Below are 22,920 nucleotides of genomic sequence, written 5' to 3'. Positions count from 1 at the left end.
CCCAGGGGTCTCAGCACAGGTCATAGGCCTTTTGGGTTAATAAGCAGTGGAAAGTAGAATCTGATTTGCAATAACATTTATTAATGATAAATGTACATATTTACAAAGAAAAAATCTGAGAAAAAATACAAAACCGAAAAAAGTGTTCCAAAAGAGAGCATTGTAGTTAAAAAGAAAGTAATTTTAGTCCCCACAAACTGATCCAACGCTACCACGTACCACTGCTAGAAGGTCACAGAGTGGCACAAACCACGGCCCCAAGGACAGACAGCCTTTACCTCCAGCATTACAAACCAAGAGAGATGCAAACAGGGACACATGAGAAAGCACCACGTCAGGGTCTCCCATGTCACCAGCACCAAGCCGAGACCTAACATTTCTGAATGAAGCAGGAACCCCTCTGCTTTGGGACAGGTTTTTCTGGAAAGCATCCCACCTCAGCCTGTGGATCAGAACAGGCACAACCAACTTGTGGCCAGTAAAAAAAAATCCATTGGAACAGTGGAATAAGAGTGACAAATCGTACAACAGGGCAAGGGCAGTCCGACCTCATTCCTGCAAAGGAGGAATGCCAAGGAAACCCATCTCTCCTCTTTATTCCAGGACTGGAGGCAAATACTGAGCACCTACTCTGTGCGGTCCTTACCAGTTGCTGCACAAACTGCATGGAAGGAAAACTGCTCCCATCCTTAACTCCAAGTCCCAATACGATCTTCCCATAGAGAATCCTCAGTTCGTCTTCCATTAACCCACTGGGCAAAGAAGCACACAGCAGGAGGGGCAGGCAACACCAGCTGTCCCTTTAAATAATGCAAAATTAAAATGGCCACTCTGTTTTAAAGCATGAAAGCCCAAGAAACGATTCTGCCTTTTATCTGGAGATCAGAAAAGCTGATGATCAGGGTAAGAAGGTTCAGTGTAGAAAGTCAGTGCAGAGCCAACCACCAGCTCCAGGATGGAACGAGACGAAGGGGCTGAACCTCAGCTGGTCCCTTAGTGCAGCTGCTGGGACCCACGTGTGAGCACCAATGAGTCCCACTGCAGCAAGGCAGGCTGCAAAGCACTGGGAAAGCCTAATGAACAGCAGTGCTGCTGGCAGACCCATAGCAGCCACGTCTCTGGCACGTCAGAGTCACTGAAATGTCATTTTCTGCAGCACCTCGCACTGAAGAATCAGGATTTCCCATGCAAACAGGGATGAGGTTACCTGCAGATATTTTCAGCTTCCCTTTGGAAGTAAGAATCCCGTGGGCTGCCAGTGCTTTGCAGCATGTTTGTTCCTGAGGAAGAAGTACAAGAAGCCAAGTACACATAAGTTCCTTAATGAAAACCTGAGACCTCTGCCCTCGCACTAAGCTGGATGGTGCAGAGCCCTGCAGTGCCTCCTGCAGTGCCATGCCTTGCATGGACATCCAGCAAATGCAGTGAGGGTGGGAATCACCCAGCACAGCACAATGCACACGATACACATTACACATGACAAGGAGACCCTAGCACGTTGCCTCGGGGCGCTGCTGTAGCTCCATCTGCCATACAAGCAAATAGAGAAGAGGAAGAGGTGGCTGGCAGAGCAGGCTGGAGCACAATGGCCTGCAGACACTCCCAAAATGCACCTCAGCATCAGCCAGGGGAGGTTCCTGCTCTTGGTAAGCTCCAATCCTTCCCAGCCACAAAAGATCATATCCACCTGAATGAATACAGACAACCGGCCCCTGCGCTGCCCTAGGAATGGAAAGCATCGGTTCTGTTTCTTTGTACTCTTCAGTGATAACTGTTCCATAAACTCCAAAAACGTACCTGAGCATTCTCTGAATGTACAGTTTAAGGGTGGTTTTGTTTTGTTTTGTTTTTGTGCTGATGCCAACCAGCCTTATCTCAAGGTTAAAAAAAGAAAGTGAGAGAGAGCATCTTAATTAATGAATTGGGTTGGAGTGGCCAACAGAGAGCATCTCTCAGCACTCAGGAGAAGATCACCCTGAGCACTATGTTCAAACGTCGCACCGGGCAAAGCTTTTAGAGTTCAGGTCCTTTGGAAATGGCAGACAGACAGCAGCCAAAAGCCACTGCTATGGCTTCAGAGCATTAAGCATCAGCTCAGAAAGACAGTGGGCAAGAACCCAGCCAGCGCTCAGTGGGAGCTAACCCAAGCATTGGCTGTTGGAAGGAAGCAGGAGGTGTGTGGTTAGGCTGCTCTTCTCCATGAAAAAATGGACAGAACACAGACAGAGGAAGAACAGAACATTCCCTGTCCCTTCATGCTGTGGAGGATGAATGGTTCCCACATCTCGTTACGCGTGCTCCTATTTCAGAGAGCTTTTTGGAAAGCCTCTTCCCTCCATCATCATCTGCATTGCAGGAGCACCTCCACGTCCTGGCTCTCCCACCTCTCCTCTCCAAGTCCCATTCATCTCAAGACAGTGTTCCTGAATTTCAGCCACTTGGACCCTGAGCTGTCCTCCCTGGGGCTGCTGACAGCTCTCCTTCGGGCTGTGGTACGCCTGCACAAATTTCCTTCTGCCACTCCTACTGCTGAAAGAGGAAGACTGTGTGTTAAAGGCAGTGTGTTATAACGGGAAGAATACTTTCCAAGGAATTCAGCATTCGCAGAAAACTTAAGTCCTAAAGGCACAAACTGGTGAACTAATCGGAGCGTGTTACAAGAACTGGGGAGAGCAGACAGATCAGAAGGATTCCTGGAGATCGAACGGAGGGTTTCACTCAAAACCTACATTTCTGTGACAGCATTTAGAGCCTCAGCCTCTACGTACACACGGATCCTTCGGGTGAGCCAGCACATGCCAAGCTGTGCACAAACCTATTTGTCCTGCAGGCGTATTTGCTAGCTTCTTAAATAACACTGTTCGCACAGATACAGGTCTATGAAGGGTTATAAATACAGGTATTTATATATATTCACATATTTTGGCCCCTGTTACAGAGCTGTACTCCTTTCTCTGCTACGCTGTCGGAGCAGCTCCCAACACTGATGGCGTTGGTGGCTGTTCTCAGAAGTAACTCTTCCTACACCCATACTCTAGAGAAAGCAACACAAAGCACATTGCTGCTGAAGGAGAAGCGGGTGGCTCAGCTCACTCACAGAATTACTATATACAAGAAAGAAACCCCATGGACACAAAGCCCCATACTCCCTCCAGCTTGTAGACCTGGTTCTGTCCATCCTACACAGCTCGACCACATTCACTATTGAGTTAACCTGGATAAATGAGAGCATCGCCCGGACAATTACATGGGTAGGCAATAAACAAGGAGCATGCAACGTTTTTTTTTGTTGTTAGAGAAGTCAAAACAATAGGTGGCTTTAACACTGGAGCTGTGGCCTGAGCGCAGTGATCTTATTACAGCGTGGGTAAATGGAAGAGTCGTAACATCACCATGCTACCAAAGGCAACGCGCGTAACAGTGGGTTATCCCACTCCTGTGCCCTAAGCAAACATGCTTCAGTTAGTTCAACACAAATTAAAAAAAAAACAACAAACCACAGCTGAAGTGCACCAAGACCACCAGAGAGAGAAGCACGATTGATCTATGCTTACAATAAATATTTCCTTCTAACACAATTTCTCCTGCAACACGAGGCATTCGCTTTGAAAGGAGAACACGGGCGCGAGATGGAAGCTGTGATGCTTTGCCAAAGGCTTCCCACTGGGAAAATGAGACGTTCCCTGTCCCTAAGTTAACACTAATAGCAGCACTGCTGATCAACACTACTTATTTCAACGCCGATCTTAGCTTCCTAGAAAAGGAGTGGTTATGGATTAGACTCGGCAGATTGCTGCAAAGCCTCTTTGGGTTTTTGGATCACCATCGGACGTCCTGCTTGTGAACATCTTATGCTCAGAACAAGCCTAACAAACAGCAAATCTTCAGCAACTGCTGCATGGAGGGAGACCTCCTGCCACACGTCAGGGCTCTCAGCCTGCCCGCTTACAGCTGAAGCATCCGCAACGGGCAACACATTTAGAGAACTCATTTTGGGAAGGCCATCCCGGCAGCCACGGCAATCCATTACCACTCCTGCCAGGCCCCAGATCACAGCCCCACAGAGAACAGCAGGATCAAAGCAAGTGTCACAGGGTGTCCCCCCGGGGGGAAAGGAGCTGCGGAGATCAGAGCCCAGGACAAGGAGGATGCGGCTGATGCTACGGCCAAGAGATTCAGGAGCTTTGGTCTTGAGGTTTCCGTGCGACCCTGTTCCCACTCAGAGAAAGAGCAGCCACCAAACAGTCAGTGCTACCACCACAAGAAAAGACATCACAAAGGGGATACGTGGAGACGGAAAGACTCTAGAGTACAGCTGGCACTTTTTGAGTGATTTATGCTCTTCAGGAATTGGAATAGAAACCTTTGGAAGAGTTTCTTCGCTTGCTTGCCGGGGAAATGTTGTCTCAGTAGGGATCTGCTGCTTTTTTAGTTTGTCTTCATCCTGCACTAACAGAGGACGTTCCTGTGTCTGCTTTCGTGGTAGAAGATCAAGAAAGACAGAGAGAGATGAACAAAAATGACAGATGGGAAGTGCCCAAAACGACACTTGGAGGTGTGCAAAGCGTTCGGCCAGTCCAAAGTGGAAATCACTGCTCTGCAAGCAGCACCCCAGGGAGCTCAGCTCACACCCCCACCTGAGCTACAAAGCACAGCTCTATCCGACAGAGCCCGTGCCTCTCTGAGTCACCATCCACGTGTGTTCTGTGCCTGCCCCCTAAGAAAAGTGCACGGTCAAAGCCTGTCAAAACGTGTTCGGAATTGGAACGGTCCAGGACAAAAGTTTGCTTTTTGTGGCATCACGAATAGAAACGGTGCAGGCAAAGACCACGCTTTGGACCATCCCCTACTCTACGGTGCCCCTTAAAAAATAGCATTTGTTAAATAACGTCGAACGTTTGGATTTCAGTGCAGACAGATAGAAAACTTTTTTTTTTTTTTTTCCCCCTTTTTTGAAAATTCGGACGACGGTATCAAAATTTCGACCGCTTTGAAAATTCCACCGGAAGGAGTGAAAAATCTTTACATGCTAGAAATGCTGAGCGTGGAGCGGGCAGGACGCCGGCGCTTGTGTTCCAAACTCCTTACGCCCCGCTCTGCATTTTAGTACTTTTGCTCCTGGATTCTCAAGAACGTGATAAAATCAGAATGAGTCAATCGTCACACAGGATCATGCAAGGTGTGTTCACTGAAGGAAATATGATTGTGGGAATGCTGCTGTGACCCGTCCAGGCAGCTCTCCATCCCTTGGAGGAGGGTGGTCAGACCCAGGTGTGGCTATGAAAGGAAGAACTTGGCTCTGAGCTCTCTCAGCTGAGCCAGCCTCCTCTGATCAGTGTGGTATTTGGGGACCGGCTCTTTGCACACCCCTAAGTGATGAGTATCAGGGAGAAAGTAGCTGGGAGACTGGGCAGCAAAAGAAAAGATAAAATGCAAGAGTAACATGATCATTAAAAGAAAAACGGAAAGAAAGACAACATGAAAAGAACAGGGTACAGTTAAACTTTCAGCATTGCTTTTCTCTCCGAATACACGGTTACATCGTTCATGCAGCTTTTTCCAACCAGCCATGCACCGACACAAGCAAACCGAAAGCTGCAAAAGCTGCAGCGGTGCAAAACGTCCTCTCGGTGTTGGGTTGTGAGGGATGAAACTACTTCATGTAGCCAAAAGAAAAACGCTATTCAGCAGCTGCTGTTGAGTTTTTGCTTGGTGCCATTGCGATAGCAGAATTCTGTTTCAGAAGCACATGTCAGAACAGCAGCTTTACCTCGAGCCCACCAACCAACCTGTCTCTCAGAAGATAGGACAGTGACTTTCTTTACCTGGACACACAAAGCATGTAAGGTTCAGTTGTCTTGCAACAACACTGGGAGAGCAGAAAAGCAGCCCCTGGCAGAGTAACAAACACCCCTTTGCCACTACCACAGGGTTAAGATACCACCATGAACAACAGAATCAGCACTGCTCTGCATTATGAATTATCTGCATTATTTCACCATCCCCAAGGTTTTTACACTGACGCATTTCTGGAAATACACAGCAGAACACGAGGCGAGGCCGCTTCAGGGAGGAGCACATGAGAGAATGTGCCAATTAAATGAATTTCCAGAAATGCAAATCGAGAGCTGACACCAACCTTCACGTCACTGCGGACCACTGCAGCTTTCAATGGGTAAATCCACACCACCCAGGTGCAGTGCACAGCAGCCCCCCGAAGACATCACGTGCAGCCACCGCACAATAACTTCAGAATAACAGAGAATTGTTTCTGCACTGCAGCTGCTGAGCTTGAGGGCCCCTGTTCTCCTCCACCTGCACATGCACAAAGCAGCAGGCAGAGCTCTGCTGTGCCCTGCTCTGCAAACTCCTGCAGAATTTACCCTACGAAACAGCGACCAAAGCGTTAAGTTCATCCGTGTGTTAATTCCAAGCACGACAACAGGTTCGTTTTGGTGGGGTTGTTTTGTTTTTCTAATAGGAAAAAAGCCCTGCAATGGCCTCTGCTCACGCTTTAAGGAGCCTGCAGTGAACTTGTCCACTGAAGCCCTGTGCTTGTTCTGGTAACCCTCCATCCACTGCTGAATTACTTCTGTTTAAGGAGTACCACCAGCCTTGCAACGGCATGAAGAGCAAACGGGAGCTTCTCTGCAGAGCAGTGGGCAGGAAGGGCAGAAGCTGGGGGTTAAACCAGGAGAGATTCTGGGGCTGCCTTCACTGCATTTCATTTTTTTTTTCAGTTCTAATGAAAATCTCATTCATTTTTAAGGGACTGACTACCAGTTTCACTCACAAGCTTCACCAGGTACTGCTAGCATTAATGTAAGGGGAAAAACTGTCCATTATCAAAGGAGAAACAAGCTGGCAGACACTGCTGCTCCATCTGGGTTTCTCTGAAAAGTCCCTTTTTTGAGGAAATGAGCAGGGAGACTCGGAATGCCTGTGGCCCTCAACATGCAGACACAGCTTCTGCAAGGACAAGGACTCCATCACCTGCAGACATCCCTGCTCTCAGCACAGCACACCTACATGCACTGGCAGAGCCCACTGCAACACTAAACCCAGGGACTGGATTAGGTGGAGACTGCACCGACATCTGCAACTGATGCCACGCTAGTGTTTGTCCACTGGAATCCTGCAGTATTATCTCCAAAGCACCAATTCCCTTCAATTTAGGGGTGGCTTGCTGGGTTTTTCTTCCTTGTTTTAATATTCTGGGGAGACTCCCTGGCACCAGGAATGAGCCAAACCCCAAAGCAGCCATGCAAAGTGCGCTGTCAGCATGGGTGACAGCAACACTACGGTTAGCAGTACCGAAACCAGGTCAACAACCCCCACGTTCTTTCATCCAGCTGAACAAAAGCCACGGCGTTAGGACACTAAAACGAAAGCACTGGTCCTCTCAGAGCCCAGTTTTAACAGTCACCCTCCATAGACCCAACCTAGGGGCAAGCTGGGGCTTGACCTCAGGTAGCAGAGCTGTCCCTGGGCACCCGTCCATCCCCGGGTACTCACTCCATCCGCTCCCGACGGAATCTGCCCGTTGACATTGAGCGTTCGGAATGGGGAGTGAGTGGACAAACGTTTGTCCCATTCACTCGGGCGAGGCTCGGGGACAGACTCCATGAAGTTCTTCTTCAGCTCGCTGATGTTGGCGTGATGCTTCTTTATCTCTTCTTGGGGCTTATCTAGATCCTAGTGGCGAAAACACAGAGTAAATGAAGAGACACAGAGACAGGCACCTACAGCTGCCTACGCTGCCACAAAGCAAAGCTGCGCTCAGCGGAGTTGTTGCCAACTTCCATCAGTGGTGCTCACGCTGTAAGCACACCCTGGGAACGCCCTCTCCCTTTCTTCCTGGTCTTGCATTGAGCAAAGCATGCTCAGAACCACGCTCCTCCAGGAGCCAAACCTGCTGTCAGCTCAAGGTGTGACAGCTGAGGTGTCACCTCGTGGCCTTCCTGCACATGGGGCTTTTTAAATTGCATGACTGAGTTGGCTAGGGTTTGTTAATGCCATGCTTCTAAATTTGCATTCTTTTCCCTCTGCTAGCCTGAATCCTGAAGGATATAAATGTAGTTAATGTTTAAGAAACTTTTCCCCAGTTTCATTTCTTCTCTTCATCTCCTATTCCCTGTCATCTTATCAGAAGTTATCCCTGGCTCTAGCATACCCCCATTACCTTTTTTTTCCTCTCATCTCCTCCCCCCTGGAGCTACCATAGGAGTTTAAGCTTCAGAGCTGAAGGTGAGATGCAGAACTCTGCAACGTAGCTGAGCATTTACTTCATGCTGCATCAATCAGGAAACTCCTGCTAAGGTTACTGATCTGCAAAGGGCCAGATTTCTTCTCTGCAATGCCAGTGTACTGCATAAATGAACAGACTTTGAGGCAAGTCAGCTCTGTTCAACTGATGTGTTTTGAACAGCCTTCCCTTGCAAGCAAACAGTTAGTTTAAAACAAAGCTTTTGCACAAAATAGGCTGAAGCCAAACAATGACTTTTCTGGACAGTGCCAGAAAACAGCAAGCCCCGCTCCATAGAGAAGGAGAAAGTAAGGTCAGGAGAAGCATCACTGCCAAAATTCACTCCTTTTAGGCTTTAAGTTGGTAGCCAGCCCACAGACTTAAGAAGATGGGAGAGCAAGCGCTTCCTGAAGCAAACACCTCCCCAGAGGAAGACGTCCCACGCTGGCACTTGCACCCTGCAGCTTGCAGGGTGACAGACCCCAACACCCAGCGAGTCAGCGTGCTCCTTTTGTAACAGCTCTGGGGAAACAACAGCTCTGGCATCTGTCCCACATAAAGCACAGGGCTCGCTCATGGCAAGTGGCCCAGAGAAGCAGGTTGAGGACTCCACGTAAACCAGATCTGGGCATGGGGTCAGGAGCCCTACAGCTGCCCCCGACATAGAGAAGAGAGAAAGAGCACCCCGAATCCCTGCTGCCGCTCCCAAGGGCTGATCTGAGCCTGCAGAGAGGCCACAGCCACAGAGCAACCCAGGAGGCCACAGCCGCTCTTGGAAGCATCTTAAGGAACAAGCTATGACCACCAAGCTTTCCCTCACGTTCTGCCCTTTTCTAAGACCGCAGAGTGCAGGTTATGGAGCGCTGAGCATCCAGCAGCTCTCAGTGCAATTAAGCAGCAGCTCCTGGAGCATTTCTCCGCAAGCAGTTGTGAGGTCTGCAGGAAACCACCTGCTTTGCCACGCGCACCGAGTAAAGAGGAGCAAAGGGGAGAACCGTGGGAGCACCTGCAACAGAACCAGCGAGAGGAGCAGAGCCTGGTCCCCCACTAACAGGAGAAAGCAGTTTGGAAGCAGGGCGTGGGTGAGAGCTCTGCTTGGAGCTGGGGAGGAGGAGCTGCTCAATTGGTCTAAAGGGAGCGACAAGGCACTGTCCTCGCTGCGGTGGCCAAACTCTGCCCGTGGGTGCTCATGTCCGAAAGCTTAAATTGTAGCAGTCGTTAAAAAAAAAAAAAAAAGAATATCCCCCAAAGCTGCAAAACTTTTAAGAATTCAGATTAGGAGAAGGCAGTTAGTACACTTCACACTCAAGAGATACCAAGAGGAAAACCCTACTACCAGCTGCTGGTGCTGCATGTCCGAGTAGAAACACACAACATAGGAATAGAGTATCAGAAGCCACAAAGTCTTCTGTCACACAGTGGAGGGGAAAAAATATATGATTGGCATGTTCTGTTCTGAGATTGTGCTGGGTGAAGCCAAGGGAAGGGCTCCCAAAGCCAATGGGAACGAATGGATGGATGGATGGATGGATGGATGAGCATCCATTGCCACCAGGTCACTGCCAGCCCCGAGGGGACGTGGTGCAATGCAGGCTGCCCCAGGACACGTTTCCACATTTCCACCAGGCTGCCCTTTGCCCACCAGGAAATAATTTATTTCAAGCTATGAGAAACTCATAGAGGAGCCTCCCACCGCAACGTGGGCCATGGTCCAAGAACAGAGCGGGGTGAGCACACGGCTCTGCCAATCATATATCTTGGGGAGTATGAGAGAATGGAAGTCAGGAGGGGGAGAAGGAAGAATGCCTGCACATCGTCGTGTTTACTGTCAACATGCAAAAGCGTACTTAAAAAACGTATTTCATGCAGTAGCATGCAAAAAGAAAGGCAGCAGCAGAAGAGGAAGAAAAAGTTGAGCACAGAACACAGATCTAGGCAAACGCAACTGAAAAAAAGCTTTGAGTTCATACAAACCTCCAACATTAAATTGCTATGCCTGATATAAATGTTTTCACCATCTAGCCTCTTTGACCTCTTCTGTGAAAACGAAAGAAAAGGGGGGAACAAAAAAAAAAAAAAAAAAAAGAAAAAGAAAAGAAAAGAAAAGCACAAAAAATTAAAAGGTTGTTCTTGCAGGATTGACAAATTGGCAAATTAAAAAAAGTTAACTCGATGAGTGGAGCGCAGCGCTGCGCCGGTGAGGGATGGGCCACGGAGCCACGAGAACGCCCGCACAGTCACCACCAGTGAATGGAAGGTTTGGATGATGGGGATGGGAAAATGCAATGAGTGCAATGAGCCCTTTAAAGAGACAGCTCCCAGGGTTGCATTGGCTTTTGCTTTGGCTGGTGGTGCTCCCTGACATTCAACCCGCGTCCTTCCAGCCACCAGGCTTCCAAATCAAGCACGTGACAGCTCTAGTTTGAAAAAAAAATATATGAAAGAAGGAAAATAAAAACCCAACCCAAAGCACACGAAGACATTGGAGCGCTGTCTTTTTAAACAGGTCGAGTATGCATGAGTGATGCGGCGAGTTTGTTTTGGGAAAGCGTAAAGCGGCTGACCTTCCTCATTCTTATCAGCTCTTCCTCTTTTTCTGCAGGCTGCTTCTGCTCGGGCCGTGATAAGGAGGAAAGAAAAAAAAACAAAACAAAACCACAAAAAAAAAAAAAGGTTGGTTCACTTCACTGCGTCGAACCTCGCTGAGCAAACTTAAAAAAAAAAATAGCGAGCGGCCCAACGGAATGATTGGCACAAACCTGGGGTCGGTCACCAGCCGTAGTGGGTACTGTGACCTCAATGTGCGTTTTCCTCACCTACATTTAAGATATAAACGGGTAAAAACACGTCTTGTTAGTAGCCCTTTTTCCTCCAGAGACAACTTAGTTTCCAAACACAGCTGCACGAGGTCGGTTCCGAAACGCTGGGCGCGCATGCAAAACCCAAGGCGCAGCCTTCCGCAAGGAGTTAATGGCACCGCAGCTCTCCTGCAGGCTGTTAGTTCGTTTCAGGTCATTCTTTCAGCTTGAGAGTGCTGTGCATTTGCAATAGTGCTCTCTAGTGCTGCTGAAGGCTGCCTTCCTGCTGGCGTTAGGGCTGTCAGCCCATGTTTGCACCGGATCTTCCCATGTCATGAGGAGCAAAAGCAACGTGTTCGCGCGAACACGGAGGGGACGTTGTGGCGTTGTGTTTGTACGGTCAGTAAGAAGAGGCCTTCCCTTCAAAACGAGCCTAATATCACAAATTAAGGTATTTACTGACCGTGAGCGCAGAGCCCAGGTTGTCTGAACGTTTTAATTAAAGCACTTTAGGGAAACTGGGTCGCTAAATACTCGGAAGGTGAAAGGATCAGTTGGTGTTAAAAGAAGTGGCGCAGCTACGTGTGAGAAATGGCACATTCGATGCCTTCAAATCCACCATTTCCCCCCACAACTACGTTGAAAGGAACAAATAAATAAATAAATGCACTATTTAAGCATTTAGGGGGAAAAATAAAAACGACAAGAAACAAACAAACAAAAAAAAAACCAACACATCTGTGCTGGGTGAAATGGGACAAATAAAATTGACTCGTCCTCACTTTCATGCTAGCGGGTCTCAGCAGCGTTAACAGGGAGAGTGATTCTCAAATACACCCTCCTGGAGATTTCCTTTGGTATTTTCGTTTAGAAATCACTGGTCACGCAGGTCAAGAAATTCATTATGCAACCGTTCTTCCTGCACCTCCATCTCCCGGCTGTAACTGACCGTGATCTCCCAGGGAATGTGGCAGATGAGACCACACGCCCCATGTCTGCTGTGCATACCAGACCACATGCATCCCACGTCACACCGAAAATTGGCTGCAGGAACACTGGGAACAACTAAACATGCGGGCTGACGTGGACATGGTAACTCAAGGCGTGCAACTCTGCTGCACCAGAGAGCTTTCAGTCAATAGGATTTGCAGAATCTTAAGGACACTCTGCTATGAATAATATTTTTACATGTTATTTTGACTTGAAATACCAGCACGCTAGTGTCTTTATCACATCAACAGCAGCAGAGGACTCAGACACCTGTGGAGAGCGTGAATATTCCTGAAAAAAGCTCTTTTTAAATAATAAATGCCCCCGGGGTCTGAACAGCATTGCTTACTACTGAAACTTCAGTCTGGTTTTCAGAAACATCCAGAGAAAGTATATAAATTAAAGAGCGTTTGCATTCAGATATTGGGCTGTGGACCAGACCTGGGTCACTAATTGCACCGGAATCGCTCACGCTGCTCTATCAGGAAACAGCAAATAGAGCTGAGCAAAGAGTGAGCCCCAAATTCAAGTGAACGTGAACCCCAGGATCCGTTTGTGTGCGAGTCTTGCCAACTTTTTCAGTGTGTCAGCCCGCTGTGTCTAGTTGCACCGGAGCTCCCACCAGCCGCCTTCCCCTGGTCACCCTCCTCCTCGCACCCCACGCTCAGGGCTGGGATTTCCCTGCAATCCAGGTCCTGCTGCTCCCTCCCACCCGCTGAGCAGGAAAGGAAAGTGCCCAGGGCTGAAGCTCCAGCCTGGCACCAGCCTCTTCCCGAGTGACCCGGACTGACATACCTTAGATGCCTCAGCTAGCTCTGCTTTGGCTCTCTCTGGGGGGATCTCCTCACGCTTCGCCTCAGCTTTCACTGCTTCCTTTTCCACCTTCGATGCAGCGAGGGCTTCCTTGGCATCAGGTTTAGCTGGGGCTGCTTCAGCCACGTGGCTCTGGGCGATGGCAGGGGCAGAGGTGGGCCGGGGGCTCCTCTCGGGTGTTATCACTGCCACGGCTGGGGGGACAGACAGACAGCACAAGGGTCAGAGCGGGCAGCTCCACGCAAAGGGTTCCCAAATTACAGCGCTGTAGTTGAAAGGGAGGAGGGAGAAGGAGGCAAAAAGGGAAGAAGAAATAAAGATGCTGAGCCAAGCAGCTTTTGCATTTAGTATGGGGAAGTTGAGATTATTTTCCTGATGGCTGAAACAAAAGAAAAAGGAAAACCCCACAGGAGATGGTTTAGAAAAAGCAAGCTTGCACTCTGCAGAGAAGCCACACCAGAAAGGCTAATCTATTTCTGACGTTGTGCCATTGATTCCTGGGTCCTTCATGCAGAACTCCATCAGAACGCAACCTTTAAAATAGCAACACTTAGAGCTGCGGTGAATTCTGGATCTCCTTTGCGTGTCCTCAACCAGAAATGGGCGGTTTCTGGAAGAGCAGCACAGGTTTTCCCCCAGACCCCCAATCTCTTCAGCATCGCAAAGAATAAAAAGGAAATACCCTGAACAAGCACTTCTCCATAAAACTTCACAGCAACTTTCAGGTGGCTTCCAAAGCAGACTCACGCGGTGTGCCTGCGATGGATATCTCCTGCTGCAAGGAGATATCCAGCATCTCCAAAACCGTGAAGGTGCACAAATGAATAACATGCTTCCAAAAGAAAAAATCGCCTTTTGAGAGGATGAGTCTTAAATAAAAGCACTAGGTGCACACAGAATCAACTGCCTGCTTCTTTCCTTTAAGTTCTGACTTCCCAGACAGCCCCTGAGCTCTGAAGAGCATGAAACTTCCAGAAATATGCAAGCTAACACCGTGCAACAAAGCAAGCCCCAATTAATTCATGGTGTGTATCTATGGGCACAACAAACTTTTTAGTTCTCCCAGTGCTGCCTTTTTTTTTGGCCATTTCACTGAAACATCATACGCATACGGTCAGGAAGAGTCACACTGTGTGGATTTCTTCCAAGCCCATCCTGCTAATCAAAGACATCACGAATTCTGGAATTAAAGAAGGAATGGCAGTTTTAAGCGGCTCCTTAGGGAGAGTTCAGCTCACACCATTCACCGAGGAGCTAAGAGCATTTCACCTGTGCCCAAAAAGCGTACGGAACAGAGCATCCATGGGTCAGCAACACAGAAGGCAGATGGGTGAAAAAGCAAGACCCTGATTTCTCAGAGACTGAAGTGACATCTTTAAGACAAACTCCTCGACACAGGTCTTGCTGAAACCCACACCAGAACCCCCAGTTACCACCGCTGTCTCCATTCCCTCTCCCACCCTCCAGCACAGCAGTGACTCAGGCACGCTGCTGTCCTTCCAGGAAGACAACTGCTCCAGGACCTCGGTGGCATTTGTGCCTTAGAAGCGGTGACAGCTGCCCAAGGTGCTTTATGTGGGGTTGTGGCATGGCAGGCATGGTCAGGATCAGGGGAATGACGGCACGCTGACCACGGGGGTTGGGGGGGGAAAGCTGTCACAGTCGTACCTGGCTTCTTCAGGACTGGTTTTAGCTCGCCCATCACCACCAATTTCTCTTCCTCCTCCTCCTCTTCTTCTACTGGGCTTATCTCAACAGAGCCAGGGGCATGTGTGGCTAAAAGAGTTACGTGCGCGTTAAATGCTGCCTCAAAGATCAAACAGAAAACGAAGCAGTGCCACCAGTAAAGCTACAAGGCCACCTCTCCTGAGGGCCCGGTGCTCCTCTCGCAGTGCCTCAGAGCTCCACAACACACAGCAAAAATGGCAAAAAGACACCGAGCTCTTCCTCTGCCTCCTGGCGGTGAGGTGTACTCCAACCAGAACTCAAACCACCAGGTTTGTTTGAGGCATGGCACGTTGCCACTGCCCATGGAAATCAACCCTACAGAAAGGGACAGTGGCACACAGGTGTTAGAAGGCTGTCACACTCAGCTGGCATTAGTTCCAGGGCAGCGGCACGCAGCCAAACCACATCAAGGCACTTAGCTCGCACTTCACAACAGCAGGGGCCGGGCACGCTGGCAAAGCTGGTGGTGATTTCAACAGCACAAACACCACTGCAAACACGGCAGCCTGCCCTACAGCACCACTCCAAACCAGCAGTCCCAGCCCAGGTGACTGCAGTGGGCACCATGGGTGGGTGCCATGCACAGCCAGCAGCGGTACCTGACTGCTGCTGCACCAGGTCCGGCAGCTTGGGCTCAGCAATGGGAACCTGAGCCACCTCTACCTTCTCCACCTTCTCCTCCTCCTCCTCTTCCTCCTCTGCAATGGGTTTCATTTCAAAACTTTCAAGCGTGTGCTTGGCTAGAAAGAGTTTTGCATGCGTTAATGGAGCGTTCGGAGACCCATGGGCACGCAGCAGTCACCGCAGCACAGAGAACAGCAAGGAGTCTCTAAACCAGCGTTGCTCAGCAATAATTTTGCTCAGTGCAATTGCCTGTCCGTCCTCCTAGCGCCGATGGATACAGGGGAAGAGTGAAAACCAAACCCAATCGGCTTTTTGGGCTCTTTCCCAGGGAGGGCACAGCTGAGCTCTGGGGGGAGATGAAAACTACTCTCGGCACCTCGCTTACTCCCAGCTCTCAAATCTGCCAATTCAGAACATCCAGCCATCCACCCTGGTGTCCTACATGCCATCTCCATCTTCTGCTCTTACAGCAGTGGGCTGTGCTGACTGCAGGGAAGGGACACGGTGGCAGGGGGAGAATCTGCCACATCACTCCGTGAAACCTTGGGCTGGATTTCAGGCCTGAAAATGAGCCACGTCAAACGCTCACTGTAGAAACTCCAGGGTAGAAGAAGGGAAATGGAACAGCACACAATGCATATGAATGATCTCCAGCCCTAATGTATCGCAGGCATTCCCTATTTAAGTGAGGAAGAAAGTCAATATTTGACATCACCACGGCTGTCATCATCATTAGTATTTAAATATACATAAGAGGACATTAATATTTATTAGCATTAAATCTCTATCTTAAAAGAAACCTAGGCTCCGTGTACCAAAATGGAAGGCATTTCTCACACCACCAAAACAGGCTCAAAGAACTGCACGCCGTTCCGGGAATGAAGTCTTCCAGAAGCTTTATAAGAAGCATTAAGACCACAGGAAAAGAACTCTGGAGTTTCCTAATCCGTATTTAAAAAAACACCCACATTTAATACGGAGACAGTTCTGACGTGCCATCCGTCCTACCCGTTTCCCCACCTCCCCAGGTTGCTGCCTAGGAATTGAACGAGAACTGGGGCTCCCCCAGGCTCCCTGTCCTCTGCCTGCGAAACTCTCCTTGAAAAGAAGCAAAAAAGAAAGCCGCCAGGCTCGGCGAAACCGTTCAGAGTGGTCAGGAACAAGCACGTAAAGGCATCTCAGTGGGGAAAGGATAGCAAACGCGCTGCAGAGAGTTGCAGCCACCACAGCGATACCTGGCTTCTCTCGGAACTGATCCACGGGTTTTGGTTCGGGAACCTCAACCACCACCACCTCCTCCTGCTTCTCTTCCTCTACGGCTCTGAACTCAACTTTTTGAGTCGCACGTTTAGCTGAAGAAATGGTGCACATGTTAACAACTGCCCACACAGTCGATGGGGAAAAAGGCAGCAGACCTCAGCGGGGACGGAAGCGTTACGTTCACGGGATGCTCCTTCCATGCCCTGACATGGGGTTACAGGATTGCAGCTGGGAGTCCTAATTTTACAAGCACCCCCTGACTCAGATCCAGGGCAGCAAACTCTCACCACTCCCCCTTTCACACTTCACCTCTTGAGCTCTGTCTGCTGCTATCAAGACCTTGTAAAAATGCCAGGAAAGAGCCCATCTGATGGATGTGCCACAAACTCTAGTATTAGCATCCCTTTAACAGACCCTGACCAAGCTTTAAACAGTAGTGGCAAATCTCTCCCCCTCAAGGAAAGCAATGTAACTTAAGATACATTAAATAAACATCCTACAATAGGCTCATTCCCCGTCTCCCAAAAGGAATCTGTCCTGAGGTTGAACGTGGGAACACCAGAACTTTGCAAGGAGCCTTCAGCATCAACACCCACGGCTGCTTTTTGTCAGCCAGTTCTTGGTGGTACTGCTATGGGGTTTATCTTTTAAATCCAGGTCTTGCATTAAAGCGAGAAGTTAAATGAGAAATTACTTTGGTTTTTTTTTTTAATAAATAAAGAAGCAAATTCTAGTAGCATTCAGGGAACGCCTCAAAAGTTCTCAGAGGAATCAAAACCCTACATTCAGCGAATCAAAGCAAGGGTCAGGCACAGCCAACGAGCAGCGCTGTGCTGAACCCAGGAGGGATGCTGCAGGGGGAACGAAGCAGTGCTGCCCACTCACCTCCATCGAGGCTCCTGGAGGCCCGCTTGCTGGCTGTGCGCTCAAACTGGGGGGCAGGTCGGTCGATCATGGCACTCGCCTGCCTGGTCTGGGCCTGCGTCCGCCCACTGTAGCGGAACTTGGAGCCCAGGGCAAGAAACTTGCTCTTGGGGATGGCCTCAGTGGAAGTCAGCCTGGAAAAAGCAGATGGGCAAGTCAGAAGCACGCCTCCGGATCTAGGAAGCAACACGTGAAGTGAAATTCAACCACGAATCGGAGCGTACGCTTAATTAATGACGAAAACGCAGCGTAACAATAAGAAGACCTCACACGGGAGCTGCCTGGGAATGTATTGCAATAGAAGCATTTCATTTCCCTGCAATCGTTGCGCTCCGATTTTTGTTGGTACCTAAGGAACACTGCGGGAGTGCTCATTTTCAGCTGCTCACCTGCAGCATCATTTAGCCAAAGGCAAGGCTATCGTTTAGGAAACTCACCTGAAAAATGTGTGGTGTTCAACACATACTTTCCACAGCTTCTTTGCTGCCCGGTAACTTGGAAGCTTGAATCCAATTGTACTTTCATACTGCTCTTGCTGTTGGAAACGTAAGAGATTTGGGTTTGGCAAGAAGCAAATGTTACAGGAGTCCAGCCCCAGCCCATCAACCTGCCCTGCCCAGGAGCACTAAGCTCACTCCACAGATGTGCAGGAAGAGCTCAGGTGTGAGAAAAGGAAGGTTCAGGTCCATATCTTGCCACATTTGCAGGAAAGGAGGAGGTCCTCCAACAATTCCAGCTGCGAAATGCTTTCAGCCCGGATGTGGGAATACCACACTGCACCAGGAGGTGGTGCTGGATGACACATTAAAGTTTTCATTGCCTCTCTCAGCACTTCAGCAAGGTCACCGGGCTCCAGGTGAAGAGCTGAACTTAGGGTCACGCCGGTGTCAGAAACACAAGAGAGTGTAAAATGCCCACTCAGTTGGAAGCTCGCTTCTTTTCCCCAGTTATCAGAAGATAATTTAACAAAACACTCCCAAAGAAGCCACAACGTACCTCCCCTGGGCGAATCTTAATGAAGAAGCTGCTGCGTTTGTAGGAAATCTTCAGGACTTTGGGCCACGGGAAGCGGTTGATTCTCAGCTTATCTTTGTAAACAAGAAGGCCACTGGAACAGACTCCCAGAGTGATATCCACTCCTTCCAAGTCCTGAGAAAGCACATGAAGATTTAAGCAGAGATCAGCGTCGGAGTTACACCGGGTCACAGCGTGTCCTCCAAATTACTCCTTCAGTCTTTCCCTGAAGCTCTTAATTAATCTCCACACCACCCACTGATTCTCACCTTGGTGTGGTGAAGGTCAACTCCATACATAGACAGCTTCTTTGCATTCTCAAGAAATTCCAGGTCTGCTTGGGCTGGAGTCATGGATCTGGGGAAAGAGAGGAAGGGTTTGGTATTTCCAGAAATGCTGCTTTTGTGAGGAGACACATCAGACTTCACAGAACCATTTACTTGTTAGATCTTTTGCTTTGAGCCCAGGTGATGAATTATTAAGTTGCTCTGAATGCACAAATGAGCATTTTGAGACACCCTCACGAAACAGAAGCATCGCACTTCGGTCGAATGCTACCGACACCAGACTAGAAAGCAACTGATGTGTGAAAAAAGTGTGGCACGGGGTACAAAACTCGAGGGGGAGGACAATCCAGTTCAGCTGAAGGCAAAGGGTGACAGGTACCGTGCACGTCAAGCACGGCCTGAAACCTTCCCAAACCCAGCTATTGTTTGAGGACAGCTGAAACCACGTCGCAGATATTCCTGCTGGGGCAGACGAGATGAAAGAGACATTTTCTGGGAACAGATGGTACCATCTGCAGGAAAGGCAACACAACAGAACTTTGCTTAACAGCAACATCCTGATAATGGAGGCTATTATCAACGTTATTGAAGTGCCCCTGTTGATAAGTTTCAGTTGTGCAAGGTACATCCAGCAGCTCAGCTGGAAGAATATTCAGTTGCACACGCTTCATTTTGTTCATTTTGTTCACTGCTTTGATGTCTTTCTTGCTGAGCACTCACGTCCACGCAGTGTGCAGTGTGAATGGCAGCATTTAGTGGAGTGCAGGACAAAGAGCACTGCAAGGACAGCTCCTGCACAGGGCCTGAGAGCAGGGACTGCCTCCAACACACATCTCTGCTCTGCAAATAAAGCAGTAAGAGAAGGAGCAGTTTTCAACTGGAAATCTTGTGACAGTTCACAGAACACGGACCAGAGATGTAACACCTACATATTCTATACTTCCTACAGCACACACATTTCAATAAATCCATGTCCCACACTGTCAAGTAACCTCGTAACAAAGACATGAATAATTCAGCAATGCGATCTGCTGCTTCTGGCACAGCTGACGGCCTTTGACTCCAGGTCACGAAGCCTGCCCGTGGCCCAGTACTTATTTTCCCTCATTTACTCTCCTCTCAGTGCAAATGGAGGGGAATCAACATTGAGTATTGATTTGCAGGGTTGAGTGAGGCGTTAATTGTGGCTCTGGTGATAGCCAGGGGTGTACGCCCACACCCACAGCTGCACTTAGGTTATTGGTTTCCATGTGCTCTGCTCTCATCATCAGTGTATCATAGCCAGCAGCTTCCCACAGGTCAGGGGGCTGCCAGTTCAACATCTCCACGACGCCGTGGTTCCTAGGAGCACTTTTAGGGGCTTTTTACCCTTAAAACCCCAAAGTATCTCTGGAACTGCGCAGAAGCTGCTTGCTGGCCATGGATGCTCCCCATGGAGCATCGCCGCTCCATGGAGTTTTTGCAAGCAAAGCACCTGAGGGCATCTACAAAAATAAGCTCAAGATGAGATGGGGAAGAGAGTCTGCCACTGTGACCCTCAGATCTGATGTCAGAAGGACTCCTCAGAGCCCTCCAGCCTCACTAGGGCAACACACACCTGCCCAGGTCATTAATGTGTTTGTGGACACCAGGACACCATAATGCAGTTCTGTACCTCAAGCATTACCTGGAATACTCCCACACTACAACAAATTACTGCAAGCAGACAACCTCAAGCATGCTGCAGACTACAGCACATACACAACGACATGCCAGACCACAACCCCAAAATTGCACAAATCCAAAAACAAACGCACGGGAAGAGAAACAACAAGGTTACAGCAAGGAAATCTGCATTCTGGCGTGAAATAAAACCCACTTTCGTGGCTGTGCTGTTGAAAAGGAGCACCCACAGGGGGCACCTGTCAAAAAAGAGCAACCTAGGTAGACCATTTTTAGGCGGCCCCGCACCTCACCTGTATGTTTTATGAAGCTCCACAACCTTCTCTTCAAGCTCTTTGGTCTGGTTTGGAGCCAGTTTAAATTCAGTGATGTAATCCGCGCTGTGCAGCTCAGGATCGTAGTCTCCCAGCTCGGACTGCACTGTGTAGGAACCCAGCAGAGCCAAAGTGGCGAAGGAACAAGGCAGCCGCCCCGTGATGATGTCTTGTCGAAGCTGAAGACACAAGTAATACCTTGGGTGGAAAAAAAAACAAGGCTGTTCTTATAGAGAACACAGCGACCTGAGGAAACTTGCTCCCGAGCGCTGAACAATGTCGTTATTGAGCACCGCTGTGAGTTAAGTGAAATGTTGTTTCTCGTGTGTATTCTTAATTATGGGATAATAAGAGGACTTCAGGTCACCTCCACTCCGGAAAAGAAGCAGAGGACACTTTTTATCATCAGAAAAGTTTCTTTTCAAATAAAAGTGCAACCTCTCATTCCAAAACACGCCGGGTCTACAAAGACACTGCTTTCAGCACGTGGGCTTTGGTGAAGGGAGGGAGCAGCCCCCCCCCAACACACACACAATCATTCATTGCAAGCAAACAGAACCCCTCCAAACCTCAAGACGTCCTGGAGGATGGAACAATGCTTAGGTATTCAACACTTCTGTTTCACAGAATCATAGAATCAGGTTGGAAAGGACCCCCAGGATCATCAAGTTCCACAGGCAGGGCCACCAACCTCCAGATCTGGTGCTAGACCAGCTTGCCCAGGGCCCCATCCAACCTGGTCTTGAACAGCTCCAGGGATGGGGCATCCTCAGCCTCTCTGGGCAGCCTGTTAATTTCCTGTTTCCAGCAGCTTCCTGAAGGTGCTCCCTGCGTTGCTCAGCAAGCTCTCCATCTGTTTGTCAGCAAGATGAACGGGGCACTCACCTCGTTATATCCTCTGTCAGCTGAGCGGGATCCGGAGGATAAAACTTGACATTGAAAGTAAAATCCCAGGGGCCTCCTGGAAATGCAAAGGGAAGTTTTAGGAAAATAAACCCACCAGAAGAGCTTTGCAACAGGCAGCTATCAGACCCAAACACGAGCTCCAGTACAGCTCTTCACACAGCTCGCTGCTGCTGAGGCAGATGGCGTTAAGATCCGATCCCATTTACAAGAGCTAGGATACACGTGTGAGAAAACAAAGCAGGGCAGACGAATGCACGTGAAAGATGCCACAACTGGTGGGAAAAAAAAAATTAAATTCAATCCCAAGAGGCTGAATTACTCAGATATTTCTTCACTGATAAAAGAAAAAAAAAAGATTCATGAGGAGAGGTCAGACGTGCTGCAGGTTAATGAATTAGTGTTTCATCACTCGACCCAATTTTCAAATGTCTCCTAAGGAACAGATGTGCTAATTCACTCAACAGCCTTAATGTGCTGCGGTCATGTGGCCAGACCACACTTCAACACAGCCCAGGCATCAATCTGGAAGAGACAGCAAGCACCAAGGCAGGAGGAGCTGTACAACTCGAGAGCAAACTGCAGCAGGAAAGCTCGCTGCAAACCTTGCCCAGCACTGCTGCACACATTACAGAGAGGATTCCTGGAACTGTGCTGAGAGGTGGCATTATTTGTGGTACAACTGCCTGGCTCAGTGGCACAGCTGAGCAGGTCGCTTGTGTGTGCTGCCCAGCAATGCAACTCTTAAGTGCATCACAGAGCAACCCTGGAAAGATCTTGATTTTTAATACTGTGCACATAAATGACGTGCTGGGCTGGGAGCAGACTGATGAGAACTGCTTGGCGTGGAGGGGCACGGAAGGTTTCCCTTCTTCCTTCTAAAGCTACCAGATTTTTCATCTTTTTTAAACTCTATTTGAGGAGATAAAGCAGAGACTCCCTCTTTTTCTTGCAAAGAATAATGGCTTTTACCTGCAGAAAACAGCCCTGACCGATCCACCGAGCACCCCAGAACCAATTTTCATGGCTAGAACTCCCTTCTCCTGTGCCCCTTAGCACCGTAGTTCCAAAAAAATCTTTATTTCAGGAAGACAAGATGTGCTTGCTGTTAACGAAGATTGATCAAAACCTCAGGCAGGGAGGAGCGCAGCGATCCGCTTCATTCTGTGCCCCCCATGCACACCCACAGAACAGCATTTACTTGTGAAGCAGTCACACTTTAGGCCATCCCTGAAGGAAAACAAAACCCTCACAAGTTGACTTAACCTTGACACTGCCCCGGTCTTGAATGAACTCAGTGCTAGAAGAGCTTAAAATACTTCAGGAAGCATGTGGCATTGGTGCTGATCCTGCTCGAG

At 49.0% G+C, this 22,920-nt stretch overlaps 1 protein-coding gene across 19 annotated transcripts in view; it reads right to left on the bottom strand.

The window, feature by feature from the left end:
• Nucleotides 1–22,920, bottom strand: part of EPB41 (erythrocyte membrane protein band 4.1) — a 77,277-nt gene that overhangs the window by 13,338 nt on the left and 41,019 nt on the right. For 9 of the 19 annotated variants that reach the window (XR_002432466.1, XM_021375360.1, XM_021375359.1 and 6 more), the window contains exons 6-18: nt 21,545–21,620; nt 20,639–20,857; nt 18,666–18,753; nt 18,379–18,531; nt 17,820–17,917; nt 17,344–17,516; nt 16,434–16,550; nt 15,174–15,314; nt 14,515–14,622; nt 12,829–13,040; nt 11,005–11,061; nt 10,220–10,282; nt 7,516–7,695 (exon numbers count right to left, since the gene is read on the bottom strand). Coding sequence is in view for 18 of the 19 variants with exons in the window: in XM_021375360.1 (XP_021231035.1) it covers nt 7,516–7,695; nt 10,220–10,282; nt 11,005–11,061; nt 12,829–13,040; nt 14,515–14,622; nt 15,174–15,314; nt 16,434–16,550; nt 17,344–17,516; nt 17,820–17,917; nt 18,379–18,531; nt 18,666–18,753; nt 20,639–20,857; nt 21,545–21,620 (1,685 nt within the window). In the remaining variant the exon portion in view is untranslated. Of the gene's footprint in view, nt 1–61; nt 7,183–7,515; nt 7,696–10,219; nt 10,283–10,338; nt 10,855–11,004; nt 11,062–12,828; nt 13,041–14,514; nt 14,623–15,173; nt 15,315–16,433; nt 16,551–17,343; nt 17,517–17,819; nt 17,918–18,378; nt 18,532–18,665; nt 18,754–20,638; nt 20,858–21,544; nt 21,621–22,920 lie in introns of those variants that run through there. The other 10 variants (XM_021375348.1, XM_021375353.1, XM_021375354.1 and 7 more) reach the window with 9 other exon arrangements.

This window comes from Numida meleagris, chromosome 22, assembly GCF_002078875.1.
Source record: "Numida meleagris isolate 19003 breed g44 Domestic line chromosome 22, NumMel1.0, whole genome shotgun sequence".
Lineage (NCBI taxonomy): Eukaryota > Metazoa > Chordata > Aves > Galliformes > Numididae > Numida > Numida meleagris.
Note: the sequence above shows the minus strand (reverse complement) of the source record. Positions and strands in the feature narration are given on the sequence as shown.